At 41.4% G+C, this 20,891-nt stretch overlaps 1 protein-coding gene across 1 annotated transcript in view; it reads right to left on the bottom strand.

Annotated features, from left to right (window-relative positions):
• C1QL4 (complement C1q like 4) overlaps positions 1–20,412 on the bottom strand; it is a 138,986-nt gene extending 118,574 nt beyond the window's left edge. The window contains exon 1 of the mRNA XM_044286386.1: positions 19,327–20,412. Within this exon, the coding sequence (XP_044142321.1) occupies positions 19,327–19,884 (558 nt within the window). The 5' untranslated portion in view covers positions 19,885–20,412. The remainder of the gene's footprint in view (positions 1–19,326) is intronic.
• Positions 20,413–20,891: the final 479 nt, after the last annotated feature.

Below are 20,891 nucleotides of genomic sequence, written 5' to 3'. Positions count from 1 at the left end.
GTGGTTGTTATCTGTATAGAGATGGTACAGAAAACCAAATCTGATGATAGTCTGTCCAATAGGGGCTATGTAGAGAGAAAAGAAGAAAGGAAATAGGACTTAATTGATCCGTGAAGAACCTAACAGCAAGAAAAAGACGATATGTCATGCCAGAAAAGGATGCACTAAAAAAGTGTCTAAAGAGCTAGGAAGAAAAGCAAGAGAGAAAGAGAGAGAAAGGAAGCAGCATACTTGAGGACAGTACAGTGGAACATGGCCTACAGTGTCAAAAACTGAAGAGAGATGCAGAAGAATGATTAAAAGTAATTGCCATTACTTCTAGCTGTCACGAAATCATTAGACGCTTTAGTGAGGCCAGTTTCTGAAGAGTGCAAAAAAATTATTATAAGGGCCTAAGAAGAGGGTAGAGAGGTAGCTTGTTAGGCGAGAGTAGACCAAGCATTCCAGTTGTTTAGAAATAGGGACATAAGAGACAGGTTGGTAGTTTGCAGCATAGGACGGAATGAGAGATGGCCTGTCCTATGCCAGAAGAAAGAGAGGTTAAATACTTTGGTTAGGTGACTAAATGGCAGCATGATGGAAACTGGAGAAGGTGTGAGGGAATATGATCACTACTGCAGGTAGTTGGGGGAAGAAGAAGAGAGGAGCTTGGAGACTACTTCTGTTATATGGTCAAATGAGGATAGAGAATAAAAGGAAGTGCAGGAGGGAAGGGGATTCATGTTGGGGACTTGGAGATTATTTGCTGCTGGATGATATCAATCTTATCTTTGAAATACCACATCTTTCGCTTTTGTAAGATGCACCTGATGGTAAGACAGATCTAGAAGGAAAATAAGAAAAACAATATTTCTCATCAGACCTCAAACACAGACCCCAATCTTCATCAGACCTGTATATCAGATATCTGATCAGACCCCCCCCCCCCATATCAGACCTCAGATTAGACCCTTATATCAGACCACAGATCACCATATCAAACCTCTGACCAGACCTCCATCAGAACTCAGATCAGACCCCAATATCAGACGCCCAGATCATACCCACATATCAGACCTAAATCAGACCCTTAAGTCAGACCTCAGATCAGGCCCTCATGTCACATCCCCATCAGAGATAAAATTAATTATTTTACCTCTCTTGCTCTGTCACCAGTCTGCAGATCAAGCGGTCTCTCCTGCACTCATCAATCCTTGGTCTTCTCTGGACCCGCACTGCACTGTGACCTGACTTCGCACAGCATCAGGTCATAGTGTGAACACTACATCCTGACACTGTATTCAGTCAGGACACATGCTGCTTGGGGCCCGGAGGAAGACCAGGGTGCGGTGAGTACAAGCAGAACTGCACTCACTGCTCCATGCACCTTCTGCATACTGAAAGCGCTCACTAGTATTCACTTTCTAAGATGCACTGGCATTTTTCTCCCACTTTGAGGGGAAAAAGTGTATCTTATAAAGCATAAAAATAGGGTAAGTGGCCAGATCTTCAGCACAGAGGTCAGTGATGAGCTTATATACTTTAGGGCTAAGGAGGGAGTTAAAATTATCAAAGGGTCACTTTCGGTTATTGGATAGTCAGGAAATGAGAGAATTTGTACATGCCAGTTCAGTGGGATTTCTGGACTGAAAGAAACCAAACCAATGTGTAGATAACAAAGTTTGCACATCATTTGTGTAAGCCAAGTTTAGTTTGCGCAAATACCGTAGCTGCATAATAAAATGTTAGAAGTATGGCAACAGTCTGATGGTTTTGCCACAACCTATTATTATAGCCCCAGTTTTCTGTCAAAGACCTTCGGATATACTATATACGGAAATTACATACTCTGCAGTTGAGATAGTTGGTTGCACTTAAACAGCACATGTATCCTATAGGCCTTTGTAATAGATCAAACAAAAATGTATAAATATCAATGACGCATCTCTCTTTGCTAATAATCCACCATGTCTACACTTAATGATTCGTTTAGGGCGCGAATATTTGAATTGCAAATTTTAATCGCAAAATTTTAATCGCAAATATCGTTACTTTGAGAATTCGCAAAGATTTAGAATATAGTTCTATATATTCGTATTTGCGAATATTCAAGATTTCTTTCATCTGAACCCATGATCCCTCCCTGCTTCTTGCTTGTGGGCCAATGAGAAGGCTGCAATGTCTTTGTCTGAGCTTAGCAACATCCCTAGCAACCAATAGGAATGTTGCCTACCCCTTACTATATAAGAACCTTCCCAGCAGCCACTTTCTACAGGTTTTTGCAGTTCTGAGAGAGAGCAGTGTCATTGCTGTGCTCTGTGCTTTGCTGTCTCATTACATTAGATAGTTAGTTAGTTAGCTTATATATACAGGTCCTTCTAAAAAAACTAGCATATTGTGATTAAGTTCATTATTTTCTGTAATGTACTGATAAACATTAGACTTTCATATATTTTAGATTCATTACACACCAACTGAAGTAGTTCAAGCCTTTTATTGTTTTAATATTGATGATTTTGGCATACAGCTCATGAAAACCCCAAATTCCTACCTCAAAAAATTAGCATATCATGAAAAGGTTCTCTAAACGAGCTATTAACCTAATCATCTGAATCAACTAATTAACTCTAAACACCTGCAAAAGATTCCTGAGGCTTTTAAAAACTCCCAGCCTGGTTCATTACTCAAAACCGCAATCATGGGTAAGACTGCCGACCTGACTGCTGTTCAGAAGGCCATCATTGACACCCTCAAGCAAGAAGGTAAGACACAGAAAGAAATTTCTGAACGAATAGGCTGTTCCCAGAGTGCTGTATCAAGGCACCTCAGTGGGAAGTCTGTGGGAAGGAAAAAGTGTGGCAGAAAACGCTGCACAACGAGAAGAGGTGACCGGACCCTGAGGAAGATTGTGGAGAAGGACCGATTCCAGACCTTGGGGGACCTGCGGAAGCAGTGGACTGAGTCTGGAGTAGAAACATCCAGAGCCACCGTGTACAGGCGTGTGCAGGAAATGGGCTACAGGTGCCGCATTCCCCAGGTCAAGCCACTTTTGAACCAGAAACAGCGGCAGAAGCGCCTGACCTGGGCTACAGAGAAGCAGCACTGGACTGTTGCTCAGTGGTCCAAAGTACTTTTTTCGGATGAAAGCAAATTTTGCATGTCATTCGGAAATCAAGGTGCCAGAGTCTTAGGGAAGACTGGGAAGAGGGAAATGCAAAATGCCTGAAGTCCAGTGTCAAGTACCCACAGTCAGTGATGGTCTGGGGTGCCATGTCAGCTGCTGGTGTTGGTCCACTGTGTTTTATCAAGGTGCAGGGTCAATGCAGCTAGCTATCAGGAGATTTTGGAGCACTTCATGCTTCCATCTGCTGAAAAGCTTTATGGAGATGAAGATTTCATTTTTCAGCACAACCTGGCACCTGCTCACAGTGCCAAAACCACTGGTAAATGGTTTACTGACCATGGTATTACTGTGCTCAATTGGCCTGCCAACTCTCCTGACCTGAACCCTATAGAGAATCTGTGGGATATTGGGAAGAGAAAGTTGAGAGACGCAAGACCCAACACTCTGGATGAGCTTAAGGCCGCTATCGAAGCATCCTGGGCCTCCATAACACCTCAGCAGTGCCACAGGCTGATTGCCTCCATGCCACGCCGCATTGAAGCAGTCTTTTCTGCAAAAGGATTCCCGACCAAGTATTGAGTGCATAACTGAACATAATTATTTGAAAGTTGACTTTTTTTGTATTAAAAACACTTTTCTTTTATTGGTCGGATGAAATATGCTAATTTTTTTAGATAGGAAATTTGGGTTTTCATGAGCTGTATGCCAAAATCATCAATATTAAAACAATAAAAGGCTTGAACTACTTCAGTTGGTGTGTAATGAATCTAAAATATATCAAAGTCTAATGTTTATCAGTACATTACAGAAAATAATGAACTTTATCACAATATGCTAATTTTTTTAGAAGGACCTGTATAATACAGATAGTTAGTGGGAGATAGTCAGTTAGATCCTGATATAGTGTAGCTGCTAGGTTCCAGTGCAGGGTGTTAGGTAGTGTGATAGGTCCGGCTGTCCATACACACATGCTACATACAGTACAGACCAAAAGTTTGGACACACCTTCTTATTCAGTTTTCTTTATTTTCATGACTATGAAAATTGTAGATTCACACTGCAGGTATCAAAACTATGAATTAACACATGTGGAATTATATACATAACAAAAAAGTGTGAAACAACTGAAAATATGTCATATTCTAGGTTCTTCAAAGTAGCCAAAGTAGCCAAAGTAGCCACCACTGCTTTGTACACAATTGGCATTCTCTTGATGAGCTACAAGAGGTAGTCAAACTGAAATTGTCTTCCAACAGTCTTGAAGGAGTTCCCAGAGATGCTTAGCACTTGTTGGCCCTTTTGCCTTCACTCTGCAGTCCAGCTCACCCCAAACCATCTCAATTGGGTTCAGGTCCGATGACTGTGGAGGCCAGGTCATCTGGCGCAGCACCCCATCACTCTCCTTCATGGTCAAATAGCTCTTACACAGCCTGGAGGTGTGTTTGGGGTCATTGTCCTGTTGAAAAATAAATGATGGTCCAACTAAACGCAAACTGGATGGAATAGCATGCCGCTGCAAGATGCTGTGGTAGCCATGCTGGTTCAGTATGCCTTCAATTTTGAATAAATCCCCAACAGTGTCACCAGCAAAGCACCCCCACACCATCACACCTCCTCCTCCTCCATGCTTCACGGTGGGAACCAGGCATGTAGAGTCCATCCGTTTACCTTTTCTGCGTCGCACAAAGACACGGTGGTTGGAACCAAAGATCTCAAATTTGGACTCATCAGACCAAAGCACAGATTTCCACTGGTCTAATGTCCATTCCTTGTGTTCTTTAGCCCAAACTAGTCTCTTCTGCTTGTTGCCTGTCCTTAGCAGTGGTTTCCTAGAAGATATTCTACCATGAAGGCCTGATTCACACAGTCTCCTCTTAACAGTTGTTCTAGAGATGTGTCTGCTGCTAGAACTCTGTGTGGCATTGACCTGGTCTCTAGTCTGAGCTGCTGTTAACCTGCGATTTCTGAGGCTGGTGACTCGGATGAACTTATGAACTTATCCTCCGCAGCAGAGGTGACTCTTGGTCTTCTTTTCCTGGGGCGATACGCATGTGAGCCAGTTTCTTTGTAGCGCTTGATGGTTTTTGTGACTGCACTTGGGGACACTTTCAAAGTTTTCCCAATTTTTCGGACCGACTGACCTTCATTTCTTAAAGTAATAATGGCCACTCGTTTTTCTTTACTTAGCTGCTTTTTTCTTGCCATAATACAAATTCTAACAGTCTATTCAGTAGGACTATCAGCTGTGTATCCACCTGACTTCTGCACAACGCAACTGATGGTCCCAACCCCATTTATAAGGCAAGAAATCCCACTTATTAAACCTGACAGGGCACACTTGTGAAGTGAAAACCATTTCAGGTGACTACCTCTTGAAGCTCATCAAGAGAATGCCAAGAGTGTGCAAAGCAGTAATCAAAGCAAAAGGGGGCAACTTTGAAGAACCTAGAATATGACATATTTTCAGTTGTTTCACACTTTTTTGTTATGTATATAATTCCACATGTATTAATTCATAGTTTTGATGCCTTCAGTGTGAATCTACAATTTTCATAGTCATGAAAATAAAGAAAACTCTTTGAATGAGAAGGTGTGTCCAAACCTTTGGGCTGTACTGTACATAGTGCTGTGATGTCGCAAGTTCACAACAATACTTAGTGCACCAATCAGTAATATGTAGTCAGAACTGCTAAAATGTGAAGTTGCACGTATTGCGCCAAAATATACCCATCAATAATTGCAGATTTGCGCAATCGCAAATATATTGGAGCACTCTATCTGCATATGAAGCTATTGTAATGTTCTGCCGTGCCAACCATTTTCTCCAGTCTCTGGAAACTTCTAGCAGCTTGAAAAATTTTGCAAAAGTGACCCACGCCTGTATTGCGCATGCAATATGTGCATATTACATTGCCAATTTTCGCAATCAAGAAAATAATGGCGAATTCTCGAATCCGCAAATTTATGATGAATATTTGCCCAAATATTTGCGAAATATCGCAAATTCAAATATTGCCCCTGCCTTTCATCACTATTAATGATTCATGATGTCCGTGTGCCAGTAAGCTGCAGATCTAGCCTGTCTAATTACATAGTGATCACAATTACAGTGTGTGCAGCCTGTCATGTCCCTTGTATAAAGAACCAACTTCATAATAACATTTATTTTCAAAAATGTCACAGATCTTATGAGTCTTTTCATATCAGAAAAAGAGAAATATAAATGAAATAGAATAGTATACAGTCTGCACAGACTGAAAAGTCCATCAAGATCAACCTTCTGTGTATGTTAATGTCTTCATCCTGATACAGTTAGGGTCCATTCAGACGTCCGTAGTGCATTGCGGATCCGCAATACACCCGGCCGACACCCCCATAGGACATGTTCTATTTTATTCCAGAGCCGCGAACCAGAAGATCGGGGACGCGCTCCAGAAATTTGGATGCGAAGAGCACATAGTGTGCTCTCCGCATCCATTCCATCCCCATAGAGAATGAATGGGTCCGCACCTGTTCCGCAATTTGCAGAACTGATGCGGACCCATTATACGGACGTGTGAATGGAGCCTTAAAGGAACACTGACAGACCAAATCAGCATATTTAGTTATATATATGACATTACAGGTCTTATACAGTCTATTAAAATCATCTAAGTATCCCCCCGTCCACCTTATAAATACCGAAAAATAAAGTTTTATAACCTGCCTGTCTCGTCACCAATCTGCCCAAGGGGCGGCGTCTAATCTCAAATTGCGCCCAGCCAGCCGCTCCCAACTGCCGTTCTGAAGCCCCGCCAAGCTCATCAATATTCACTTCACTGGGCGGCGGCTACAACTCTCTCCAGTCAAGATCCCGCGCATGGGCAATTGAATCCTCTTGGTATCGTCCTCGTCTAATCTTCTGCGCTTGCGCCCAGCAGTGGTTACATCGCGCCTGCGCAGGATCTTGACTAGGGAGAGTTGTAGCCGCAGCCCAGCGAAGTGAATATTGATGAGCTGGGCGGGGCTTCAGAACGGCAGTTGGGAGCGGCTGGCTGGGCGCAATTTGAGATTAAACGCCGCCCCTTGGGCAGATTGGTGAGGAGACAGGCAAGTTATAAAACTTTATTTTTCGGTATTTATAAGGTGGACAGGGGGGATACTTAGATGCTTTTAATAGACTGTATAAGACCTGTAATGTCATATATATAGCTAAATATGCTGATTTGGCCTGTCAGTGTCCCTTTAATGGGGTTGTGCCAAGTTTGAAAGTTATCATCTACCAACAGGACAGGGGATAAGTAAGGTCCCGTTCACAGTTATATTTGAATTCCAGTATCCTGATCCGGCAGAGGATCAGGCTACCGAAGCTCACCATGGCCGGATATGACCATGTACCGCCGGATACCCATTGACTATAATGGGATCCAGCGGTGATCTAGCCTAACTGACCAGTGAGGAACACACAGGATGCTTTGGTCTTGGTGTCTCAAGCATCAAGAAACCATATACTGTCTTTTAGCACATTTTTAGGGGGGGTTTTATTGCATTTTTTTAATAGGAAAGTAGGTGCCTCCTATAATGTCACTTAATCTGTAGAGCTGTATGGGAAAAAAGCATTGGCAAAAAAAAAAAAAGCCATGCAAAAACGCTTGTACAACACACATTGAATGTGCATTTAAAAATAAATAAATATTGGAGGTGTATGGGAGAAAAACACCAGGCACTGAGGGAAAATTCCAGCGACAGAGCAAGCTTTGATTTGAAAAAAATAAAATAAAATGGCACAGCCCCAATAAAGACACCTCAAGGATGAAAAAAAATGCCAAGACAGAAAACAATCGTTTGTCCTGCATTTAATATTTCCAATTTCCGTGCAACAACTACAGGGAGTGCAGAATTATTGGGCAAATGAGTATTTTGACCACATCATCCTCTTTATGCATGTTGTCTTACTCCAAGCTGTATAGGCTCGAAAGCCTACTACCAATTAAGCATATTAGGTGATGTGCATCTCTGTAATGAGAAGGGGTGTAGTCTAATGACATCAACACCCTATATCAGGTGTGCATAATTATTAGGCAACTTCCTTTCCTTTGGCAAAATGGGTCAAAAGAAGGACTTGACAGGCTCAGAAAAGTCATAAATAGTGAGATATCTTGCAGAGGGATGCAGCACTCTTAAAATTGCAAAGCTTCTGAAGCGTGATCATCGAACAATCAAGCGTTTCATTCAAAATAGTCAACAGGGTCGCAAGAAGCGTGTGGAAAAACCAAGGCGCAAAATAACTGCCCATGAACTGAGAAAAGTCAAGCGTGCAGCTGCCAAGATGCCACTTGCCACCAGTTTGGCCATATTTCAGAGCTACAACATCACTGGAGTGCCCAAAAGCACAAGGTGTGCAATACTCAGAGACATGGCCAAGGTAAGAAAGGCTGAAAGACGACCACCACTGAACAAGACACACAAGCTGAAACGTCAAGACTGGGCCAAGAAATATCTCAAGACTGATTTTTCTAAGGTTTTATGGACTGATGAAATGAGAGTGAGTCTTGATGGGCCCGTGGCTGGATTGGTAAAGGGCAGAGAGCTCCAGTCCGACTCAGACGCCAGCAAGGTGGAGGTGGAGTACTGGTTTGGGCTGGTATCATCAAAGATGAGCTTGTGGGGCCTTTCCGGGTTGAGGATGGAGTCAAGCTCAACTCCCAGTCCTACTGCCAGTTTCTGGAAGACACCTTCTTCAAGCAGTGGTACAGGGAGAAGTCTGCATCCTTCAAGAAAAACATGATTTTCATGCAGGACAATGCACCATCACACGCGTCCAAGTACTCCACAGCGTGGCTGGCAAGAAAGGGTATAAAAGAAGAAAATCTAATGACATGGCCTCCTTGTTCACCTGATCTGAACCCCATTGAGAACCTGTGGTCTATCATCAAATGTGATTTACAAGGAGGGAAAACAGTACACATCTCTGAACAGTGTCTGGGAGGCTGTGGTTGCTGCTGCACGCAATGTTGATGGTGAACAGATCAAAACACTGACAGAATCCATGGATGGCAGGCTTTTGAGTGTCCTTGCAAAGAAAGGTGGCTATATTGGTCACTAATTTGTTTTTGTTTTGTTTTTGAATGTCAGAAATGTATATTTGTGAATGTTGAGATGTTATATTAGTTTCACTGGTAAAAATAAATAATTGAAATGGGTATATATTTGTTTTTTTGTTAAGTTGCCTAATAATTATGCACAGTAATAGTCACCTGCACACACAGATATCCCCCTAAAATAGCTAAAACTAAAAACAAACTAAAAACTACTTCCAAAAATATTCAGCTTTGATATTAATGAGTTTTTTGGGTTCATTGAGAACATGGTTGTTGTTCAATAATAAAATTAATCCTCAAAAATACAACTTGCCTAATAATTCTGCACTCCCTGTAGTACTGGCATTTTTTTTTACTGAAAACAAAACAATAAAAACCACAAAATACCTCAAAAACACCAGAAAAAAACTATGTATGACACTTGCCCTGGGATCTGATGCTTTTTCTAATTGACTCCTTATAAAAGATGTCCCATAAATAACACTTAAAGGGGTTGTCTCATCATGGACAATGGGGGCATATCACTAGGATATGCGCCCATTGTCTTATAGGTGTGGGTCCCACCTCTGTGACCCGCACCTATATTGAGAACGGAGCTCGGCAAGGTGGTGGCTGGAGGACTCCGGCCACCACCAAGCCGGCTCCCCATACAAGTGAATGGGAGTGTACTGCGGATGACCGGCCACCGCTCCCATTCATTTCTAAGGGCCCGACGGAAATACTGAGCTATTTTTGCCGGCCCCATAGAAAATGAATGGAGGGAAGCTGAGCATGCGCAGTGTGCCCTTCACTTGCGGGGCTCAGTTCTCGATATAGTTGTGGGTCCCAGCGGTGGGACCTGCACCTAGAAGACAATAGGGGCATATCCTAGCGATATGCCTCTATTGTCCATGATCAGACAACCCCTTTAAAGGGAACCTGTCACCTGGATTTTGTGTATAGAGCTGAGGACATGGGTTGCTAGATGGCCGCTAGCACATCCGCAATACCCAGTCCCCATAGCTCTGTGTGCTTTTATTGTGTCAAAAAAGATTTGATACATATCCAAATTAACCTGAGATGAGTCCTGTATGTGAGAGGAGTCAGGAACAGGACTCATCTCAGGTTAATTTGCAAATGTATCAAATTAGTTTTTTTTACACAATAATAACACAGAGCTATGGGGACTGGGTATTGCGGATGTGCTCAGCTATATACACAAAATCCTGGTGACAGGTTCCCTTCAACCCTAAATTCAATAATACAAATGCTGCAACACATGAATATACTCAAAATGACTATACCGGTATGCTAAGTCTTAGTTTGGGCTCACATATATCACTTGTGCCCTGCTAGTTGCCTTATGCTGCGAGACAGACACAACTGACATATGTATATGTTCATTTTGGTCACCAGTCTGGCATTCAAGACCGTTACAAGGCCCTTAAAGAAGACCTGTACCTTTGCTCGACTTTTAGTAAGTACAAGCATGTGCCTTGCAAAAAGAGTTCTGGAGCATCTACTCTCATGACTCCATATTCTACCATTGCTTTATTATTCCTTCTAGAAGTTATGAATGAATTGCTAGCAGTCTAAAATGAAGGTCCAGATGGGTGTTATCAGTTGAGGGTGTGTGCCCATGCACAGTCTGACCCTAGCAGCACCAATTGGACAGTGTCAGACAATGCAGTGACACTCCCCAACTGGTAACACCCATCTGGGCCTTCATTGCAGACTGCTAGCAATTCATTAAATACTTCTAGCAGGAATACTAAAGGAGTGGCACAACACCGTCATAAGAATGGATGCTCCAGAGTTGTTGTTACATGGGGGAACACAAGCAGTTACTAAACTCAACTCTTTGATGTTCCTCACATAGAAATGTTGACCAAGAGCTGGAGAGGGTCCAGAGGAGGGCAACTAAAGTAATAACTGGAATGGGGCAACTACAGTACCCTGAAAGATTATCAAAATTAGGGTTATTCACTTTAGAAAAAAGACAACTGAGGGGAGATCTAATTACTATGTATAAATATATCAGGGGTCAGTACAGAGATCTCTCCCATCAGATATTTATCCCCAGGACTGTGACGAGGGGACATCCTCTGCGTCTGGAGGAAAGAAGGTTTGTACACAAACATAGAAGAGGATTCTTTATGGTAAGAGCAGTGAGACTATGGAACTCTCTGCCTGAGGAGGTGGTGATGGTGAGTACAATAAAGGAATTCAAGAGGGGCCTGGATGTATTTCTGGAGTGTAATAATATTACAGGCTATAGCTACTAGAGAGGGGTCGTGATCCAGGGAGTTATTCTGATGCCTGATTGGAGTCGGGAAGGAATTTTTTATTCCCCTAGTGGGGAAAATTGGCTTCTACCTCACAGGGTTTTTTGCCTTCCTTTGGATCAACTTGCAGGATGACAGGCCGAACTGGATGGACAAATGTCTTTATTCGGCCTTATATACTATGTTACTATGTTAAGATTATCAAGTACAAGTCAGCGTACTTTCACACTTGCGGAAGAGGATTCCGGCAATCCTAAGGCAAACAGATGGCATTTGTCACACGGATCCGGATGCGGATCCGGATGCGGATCCGTCTGACAAATGCATTGAAATACCGGATCCGTCTCTCCTGTGTCATCCGGAAAAAAGGATCCGGTATTTATTTAGTTTTAAAGGTCTGCGCATGCGTAGACCGGATCCGGCACTAATACATTTCAATGGAAATTAATGCCGGATCTGGCATTCCAGAAAGTGTTCAGGATTTTTGGCCAGAGAGAAAACTGCAGCATGCTGCAGTATTTTATCCGGCCCAAAAAAGTACGAGGGACTGAACGGATGCATCCTGAACGGATTACTCTCCATTCAGAATGCATTAGGATAAAACATTTTTTGTTTTTTTTTCCGGTATTGAGCTCCTGTGAAAAGAAAAACGCTAGTGTGAAAGTAGCCTCACAGTGACCAATTTGATAAACACTAAAAGTGAAAATGACTTCAGTTGATCACATTTCATTCTTTTGGATTCTTAGATTAAATATTATTATTATTATTAGCATCTTATTGATTTATTGTTTCTTCTAAGGAAAGTTTAAACCAGTTACCCAAGAAAGTAATCTTCCAGTCTAGAGTTCCTTGTAAAAATATTTACTCCGTTGGTGTTTTCTTATTTTGTGCATTACAACCTGGAAGTAAAATGGATTTTTGGGGGATTGTGCCATATGATTTACACAACATGCCTACCACTTTGAAGGTGCAAAAGATTTTTTACTGTGCCATAAAAAATAATTAAGGTAAAAACCAAAAATAATAACTTTAATGTGCCTATGTATTCACATGCTGAAAGTCAGTACTTCCAGTGTAATTAGAGATGCAAGTCTCCTGGGGAATGTCTCTAATAGCATATCTAGACACTGGGGGCCAGATTTATCATTAGCTCAGGTCAGAATAATGGAGTGGAAAAGTCCCAAAAAAAAAGTCCCAAACGCTAAAACTGCGCACAAATTTGTGACTTTTTTCTGCTCTGCACTATGCTCGCCAGTTTTCTGAAAGTGGGCGTGTTTTCTTATGTAAATGAATCTCTAGACAGATTTACTATTGGGACTATTTAAAAAGTCGCAAGAAAGTCGCAATTTCACTCCAGTGAGGACCATGCTTATCTTATGAGACTTTTTAATAGAACATGCGACTTTTTCGTAAAGACGTGCGACTTTTTCGTAAAGATGTGCGACTTTTGTAAAGCTGCTTACTGACGGATAAACTGCTACCGTCAAACCACATTTATTACAGTCTTAAAGGGCCGATCATAAATCTGACTTGACTAAAACTGACTTTAGCCATATGTGAAAGTGGAGTGAGCTGTCAGAGTCATGATAAATCTGGCCCCCTTTCTTCCAGGCAAAACTGCTCCAACTCCTTCAAATTAGATGTGTGTTGGTGTACAATAGTCTTCAAGTCACGCCACAGATTCTCAGTTAGACCATTCCAAAACAGTTCAATGTTTCCCCTTAAAGGGAACCTGTCATCCACTTTACGCTGACCTCACTAAGGACAGCACAAAATGGTGACAGAAATGCTGATTTCAGCGGTGTGACACTTATGAGCTAAAAGTAAGTGGTTGCTGAGAACCAGCATCACAATCATTGCAGCCCAGGCCTTGAGAAGAGTCAGATCTACCTGAGAAGAGTCCTGGTTATTCATAATCTCCTGCTCTCTCACCCAAATGCTGATGGTTGGCAGTTCTCTCCTAGAGAGAAAGGGAGAAAACGAGGTAGAAGACTGTCAGCCATCACTAGGTAGAAGACTGTCAGCCATCACTAGGTGGGCGGAGAGAGCAGGAATTCATGAATAACCAGGACTCTTCTCAGGTGGCCAGGACTCTTTTCCAAGCCCAGTCTGCAATGATTGTGATGTTGGTTCTCAGCAACCACTTACTTTTAACGTTAGCATGGGCAGCATAAAGTTGATGACAGGCTCCCTTTAAACCTCCTCAGTGAAGCTTTAGCAGTATGTTTGTGTTAGGTGAAACTCCATCCCAGTCTCAAATCTCTTGAGAGACTGAAAGAATTATACTCAAGAAATGTCCTGTATTTACTGCCATGCATCTTTGCTTCAATCTTCAGCATTTTTTTAGTTCTTGCCAATGAAAATCATCCCTCAACATGATGCTGCCATCACCATGCTTCACTGTAGGCTTACACCACACATAGCTTTTCCCATCATGGTCTCATCTGACCAGAGAACCTTTTTCCATGTGATTGGTAAGTCTGCCACATGCTGTTTGACAAACTCCAAACCTGTTTTCTTTTAAGCAATGGCTTTTATTCTGACGTCTTGCACATAATGCCTCACTCTTCACCCTGGTATGTTCAACTTCTAGTGGTCCTGTGGAAAGAGACTTCCATCTCTGCTCTGGATCTTTGGAGCTTCTTATGTGTTACTGATTGTGGCTTTCCTTGCCCAGTCTGTGAGTTTTGGTGGGTGGCCTTCACTTGTCAGGTGTGTAGTTGCACCATTTTCTTTCTATGTTGTCATAATAGACATAATGGTGCTCCATGGAATGTTCAAAGTTTAGGATATTTTTTTGTAATCGAACTCTGATCTCTACTTCTCCCTAACGTTGTCTCTGACCTGTTTGAAGAGCTCCTCGGTCTTTACGTTACTCGCTTCGTAGTGCTGCAGACTGAGGGACCTTTCAGGACAGGTGTATTTATACTCACATCATGTGACAGATCATGTGATACTTTGTAAACAGGCTTATTCTACTAATTATGCTTCTTTGGAAGTTAACTGGTTGGATCAGACCTTATTTTTAACTTTCATAGCAAAGGGGGTGAATATATATGCACTCACAACTTTTCAATGTTTATTTATTTGTTTATGTATTTATTTATTTATTTACAAAGTGTCTTTTAATTTCACTGAAACTATTTTGATTAATCTTAAAGGGGCTGTGCCAAGTTTATAAATGATCCCCTATCCAATGCACTGTATTTGGCTATATCCAGCGCTTCCATAGAGAATGAATAGAGCCATAGTGTGCATGTATGACCTGCTGCTCTATTAGAACAGGGGAACGGGATCTCTGTTCTCAAGATCGCTGGGGTCCCTGCAGTTGGACCTCCAACAATCAGCTAGATATCCTCTATCCTGTGGATAGGGATTAACATAGAAACTTGGCACAACCCCTTTAATTAAAATCAATTTAAGTTCCAGGTTGAAATAATTTTTCAGGAAATTTTTTGAAACCATCAACCTGATATGGAGGTGTATTGTATCTAAACAGAAATGCAAGAGATATGGTGGTATCTCCCTTGTATTATGTTCCTATGCCCCTAGCATTTGGTGATATGCCTGGCTGCAGTCAAGTACTCCTGGTCACCACTAGATGCCTGCTTTGTGTTTATCTAGAATTCTTGTATTTTAAACATGTATATTGGTGCAATTTAAGCAAAGCGATTTACATATTTATAAGGAGCCTTCCCACTGCTACCTGTTACAGTAATTGGGCTCTATAATGTAAGACCAATAACAGCTGATTTTAAGAAGCCAGGACTGTGTGTCCTGTTAATTATGCCTGTCTTGTATGGGGATTAAAATACAAATAATAATAATAATAATGATACACAAACGTATGTTTTAATTATCTTCTTAAAAAAATTAAAATATTACAATTCTGCTGTGATTTTGCAGACTGCTACATGATACTTTGTACATTGTTGCTCAGGCTGTCTGCTAGTCTCTGCCCTGCAGTCATTTTGCCTTATCTTTTATAATTACCCAGTCACTAGTGTACCTGTGTGTATTTTTCTATATTAATATTCATAAACGTAAAATGCCATATTATAGCTGAGGTTTATTTGTCAGATATACTTTAGATTAGACAGTTTTATGTCAGCCTGTTATGTCCCAGTAGCATCTCTTCCCTAACTTTCAATCCTAATAACAGTAGCATATTTCAGCTTTTTCCTGCTGATGGTGGAGTCCACAGATTCCTGCGCAGCAGCACATACAAGACTGCTATGACTGCACAGGATTGTCTCAATTAGTGGAGCTCCTTTGTTGTAGGCATTCCGACTGGGGCTGGAAATGCAGACAAGAAAATCAAGTGGATTGTCCTTCTTTTGTCATGGGTAACCCATGGGCTCCTTGATAAATGATCCCCACGCTTCAGCTTCCCAGTCCTCCACCTGCTGAGCTGACCTCCCAGGCTGCAGTACCATTAACCCTCTGGCTGCTGGCTCATTTTCAGCCAGGATCTTTCATCATGTCATGGTTTACCTTATCCATTTGAGTTCACCTGCTGTGATACTGAGCTGTGGAGAAACCACCCTTTAAATGGGCATAGACATTTAACACAACCTGTTCAGCTCCACAGCTAAACCAACTATAAGTCTATCTATCTATCTATCTATTATATTATATAGTACTATATTGGAGGAAAGGTTGCCTACCTTTTAAGAGGATTTCCACCCTAACTACGTTTTTTTCAATGTGCTGCTGTTGCTTTTTGGGTTTTTATTATCTATCTATTTAATTATCTATCAAACCCCTGTGCAAGAAAAGTATATGGACATGTTTTATGTTAGTTTGTTGAGAGAGAGGTGCTCATCTTGGGGCTTCTTTCAACCAAGCTACTTATCCACCAATAACAGCTATGACTATCTATCTATCTATCTATCTATCTATCTATCTATCTATCTATCTATCTATCTATCTATCTATCTATCTAATATCTATACTGAATATCTCTTTCTCTCTACATACTATATATATATATATATATATATATATACTATATATATATCGTATTTCTCTCTCTCATATATATCAATCAATCTATCTAAAACACCAGACAGTAGCATTCAGAATATAACCAGCAAACAAAAATCTGTTAAAACTGAATGACTTCCATTGGATCTAAAATCTTTAAAAAGTTAATCACCATAGACTGATGATGGGAGTCTGGTTCTGAAGGCTATATGAGGTGGAGAATGATAATATAGATCACCTTCTGTGCTCTCTATAAAATATTCACCAGCTCCAACTGCAGGACAAACATTTCCCTGTAATCTGTGTTGATGCTCCTGTGCTGCACAACATGTCATTCATTGTCCACACACCCAACCTTGTTGTCACTTCACTTGAAGACTCCTCTCCTGCCTGGGGATGTTACAGAGACATGAAGGTGAGGCTGGCACAATGCAGGGGCAGAGGGCACTTTTACCAGGACCTAGACTAGGAAAGCTTATGAAGTGAAGAGCAGCACAGACCATGTCAATGTAGACATGAAGCTTAAACAAATAACAGGAGTAAAATATGCAATTTAATGAGCACCAGGGGACAGGCAGCAGCTGGTGCCCCCTCCCTAATGTCACACAGCTCATGCCTGGTATCACAAAAGCAGCACATGTCAGAAGAAGGACACTTTAATAATAAACATCAATATTATGGTATTTAATTAGTATGGAAATCCTACGATAGATAAGATAGATAAGATAGACATGATAGATAGATATAAGGTAAATAGATAGATAGATAGCTAGATAGATAGATAGATAGATAGATAGATAGATACAAAGATAGATTGGAGGTAGATAGATAGATAGATAGATAGATAGATTGATAGATAGATAGATAGATAGATAGATAGATAGATAGATAGGAGGTAGCTAGATTGATAATAGATAGATAGAAGGCAGATAGATAGATAGATAGATAGATAGGAGGTAGATAGATAGATAGATAGATAGATAGATAGATAGATTGATAATAGATAGATAGATAGATAGATAGATAGGAGGTACATAGATAGATAGTAGATAGCTAGATTGATAATAGATAGATAGAAGGCAGATAGATAGATAGATAGATAGATAGAAGGTATATAGATAGATAGTAGATAGCTAGATTGATAATAGATAGATAGATAGATAGATAGATAGATAGATAGATAGATAGATATAAGGTAGATAGATAGATAGATAGATATTCTAAAATAGAAAGGTAACATCATATTTATCACATGCTCTGTACCTCATCCAGGTGTAATATATTGATGGCAAACTTTAATAAACCAGTAATAAAATGCCCCTTGTCACATGCACATCTAGTCCTTTGGTGTAGTTTAAGGAAAACAGGAGACATTGGGAAAGTAATTTGGATTCACAGGAATGGTCCTGGTAAGTTGGGGACATCACATGAGATCAACCAGAATGATTATTCGTTAGATTGTAAGCAGAGGGGCATGTCAGTGTGACTTTTAGGTCAGTGATCCCCATCTAATAAGTCTCCATGTAATGTTAGTGCATAGTAATGTACTAATGTCTGTGCAGCAGGGAGGACCCTTTACCCCCTGACATATCGTTATCCTATTAGTTACATTGTAGTGAGTTATGTCCTAATGAAACGAATTTAAACGACTGACTGCTTACAACGGGGTCCCCGGGGGCAGTAATCCCATATCCTCCAAGGACCTGCTTGCAGGGGGTGGATATTCTCCAGACACTGTCGGCAGCAAGAATGAGAGACAATTGATGGAAATTGCCCCTTCACAAACTCCTCTGTTGTGATATAATTGCCACTGCCCAAATCCTTCTGTAGGAGACAGATAAATAGCAGATATAGGGACATCCACCCCTGTATGTGTGATGTACACCATTAAAGTACAGGCAGGAACAGGCAAGTCACATCTGTGGCATAAGGAGTGAGGTTAGTTGGTCCTTATAACCTACTTATACTATTACTGTATCTGTGGCTGTATTTAATACTGAAATAAGCTTTTTTAAAGCTTCATATGGATAATAGATAGAAAATCAATGTTAATTAAATAGGGAGAGATAGATAAAAAGACAGATATAAGATAGATAGATAAATAATAGATAGACAGATAGATATGAGAGATATAGATAGATAGATAATTGATATATTTGAGAGAGATAGATAAATATGAGATAGATAGATAGATAATAGATGGATAGATATGAGAGAGAGAGAGAGAGAGAGAGAAAGATGAAATAGACAGATAGAGCAGATAGATAGATATACAATATATACAGAGAATACAGTTGAATAAACAATTGGATTATAAAGATATTAGATACATGTAAATAGTAGGACAGATAGATAGATAGATGGATAGATAGATATAGATAGAAGACAGTAAATAGATAAAAGATGTATTGATTATGGAAATACAGATAGATCGATAGACGTTTTATCTAGAAAGTGCATTTGATATCATTTATATAAAATATATAATACAGAGTGGAATACACTCATCATCCACCTGTTGCCAGTACATTACACTGTGCTTAGTTATTACCCATTTCTTACAGAATAAAGTACTATATAAATGAACCTCACAGTTCTCTATAATACTTCATGTCACTATATTACTAGTAAATGAGTAATATCACATATTTCTGAACTTGCCCACCGGGCACCGCATGCAGACATTACTTCTTCAGGTACCTGCTGGAGACCAGGCGCTGCCGGAATGTTATTGTTGAACAGGTTGGCATTATTCTTTGGCAGTGATGGTACCACAAACAAACTAGGGGGCATACATGACATATATACATATATAAGTGGGATAGGTATATATAGATTATATATATATATATATATATATATATATATATATATATTGCTGGTTTCCTCTCACCTGTGTGTTTTTCATGAGGTCAGCCCACATGCTGGTGCCATCCCCCCCTCTCATCAGCACGTGGTAGGCGAAGAAGTAGATGCCAGGCAGGGGGCAGGTGAACTTGCCGGTGGAGGGCTCGTAGTAGTTCCCCACATTGGTGACGACGTCGTCGAAGCGCAGGACCTCGTAGCCTTCATGTGGCTTCCTCAGCCCGGCATAGAAGGCGATCTTTGGGCTGTAATAGGACGAGACATAGCCTCCTGGGCCGGGTCCTGGAGGTCCCGGTCGTCCTGGCTCCCCTGGAGGTCCTTTAGGACCAGGTGGCCCAGGAGGTCCCGGTAATCCTCGGAGCCCTGATTTCCCCTTCTTTGCCCCTTGGTCGAGTTTGCCCCCTTGTAGGTGGGGTGGGGGGGAGATGAGCCCATACTCCTGGCTGGACTCGACAGAGGACGCCCCTTGTGTCTGGGGGGTGTAGGGGTCACATACCATCCTGCAGCTGCCCAGCATCTCATAGTGGCTGCTGGTCTTAGAGCTACTGACCAGTAAAGGGATGGCTACGAGAAGGATAAGAACCATGGCCACCCCTATGGCCACACCAATCACCCTCTTCCTGCGGCTCAGCCTGGACGCTGCCAGGGCTAGGAAGTCTTCTTCACTTTTTGAAGTAATGGTGAAAATTTCTTAAAGACAAACCCAGAGAGAAAAGCCAAGCTCCAGTGCCAACTTCACTATGACGCTCCCTTAGACAGTTCCACCTGTTGCCAACCTAACAGGTCCTGGTCCCTCCTGTGTCACTTCTCCTAGAGTTCACTGGGTTCCTAGGATGATCTGAGGAAGCCAAAACTTTTTCTGCCTTGGATCGTCTTCTTTTGCTGTAGTCTAGATTGTAGATGCGTTGCTCCAAGGCATCTATCTTTATGCCAGTTCATATGGGCATGATGTGTGCATCACCTCCTAGCTTCTGTGAAACTCTGCTCAGATGCAAGTGATAAGGGAGGTCTGTGAAGGCAAAGATGTGTGAACTGTCTTTAAGAAAATAAGAGCGACCTCTGGTGCCACGAGGAGGAGGAGAAGCTGAGAGCTGAGCTGCCTGCAGGCTCAATGTCTGATCCCATCCCATCCTCTGCAAACCAGCTCTCTCCTCATTTACATGAGAAAAAAGCAGATTGGCACAGACAGGGTACCTTTCAGGGCACAGAGGAGGTGGGGCTGTATCCTCTCTATTATGTTACAAGGGAAACCACTATATGTTAACATCCTGATAATATCCTCAGTGCCTTCAGAGTCTGTATTTCATCCCTAGGGTTGTTCTTTATTTTATCATCTGGTTATTGGGAGACAGAAGTCTGCCAGGAGCAGATCTACAGCATTGTTTAAGAATGTGTTTTATATGCTGAGCTGGTATCATCCTAGAGCAATTAAGTACTTTCCCTATGTCTCCCTGTCTCTCTTTCCCTGTAGAGATTGATTAAGAGCTGACAAATCCAGCAGGAATCACCTAGGGGTGCAGCAAAAGATCATAAACCCCATCTCATTGCAGCCCAATCAGCAATTAATCAATTAAAACGCCTTCTCTGGACAGA

Source organism: Bufo gargarizans, chromosome 3 (genome assembly GCF_014858855.1).
Source record: "Bufo gargarizans isolate SCDJY-AF-19 chromosome 3, ASM1485885v1, whole genome shotgun sequence".
Lineage (NCBI taxonomy): Eukaryota > Metazoa > Chordata > Amphibia > Anura > Bufonidae > Bufo > Bufo gargarizans.
Note: the sequence above shows the minus strand (reverse complement) of the source record. Positions and strands in the feature narration are given on the sequence as shown.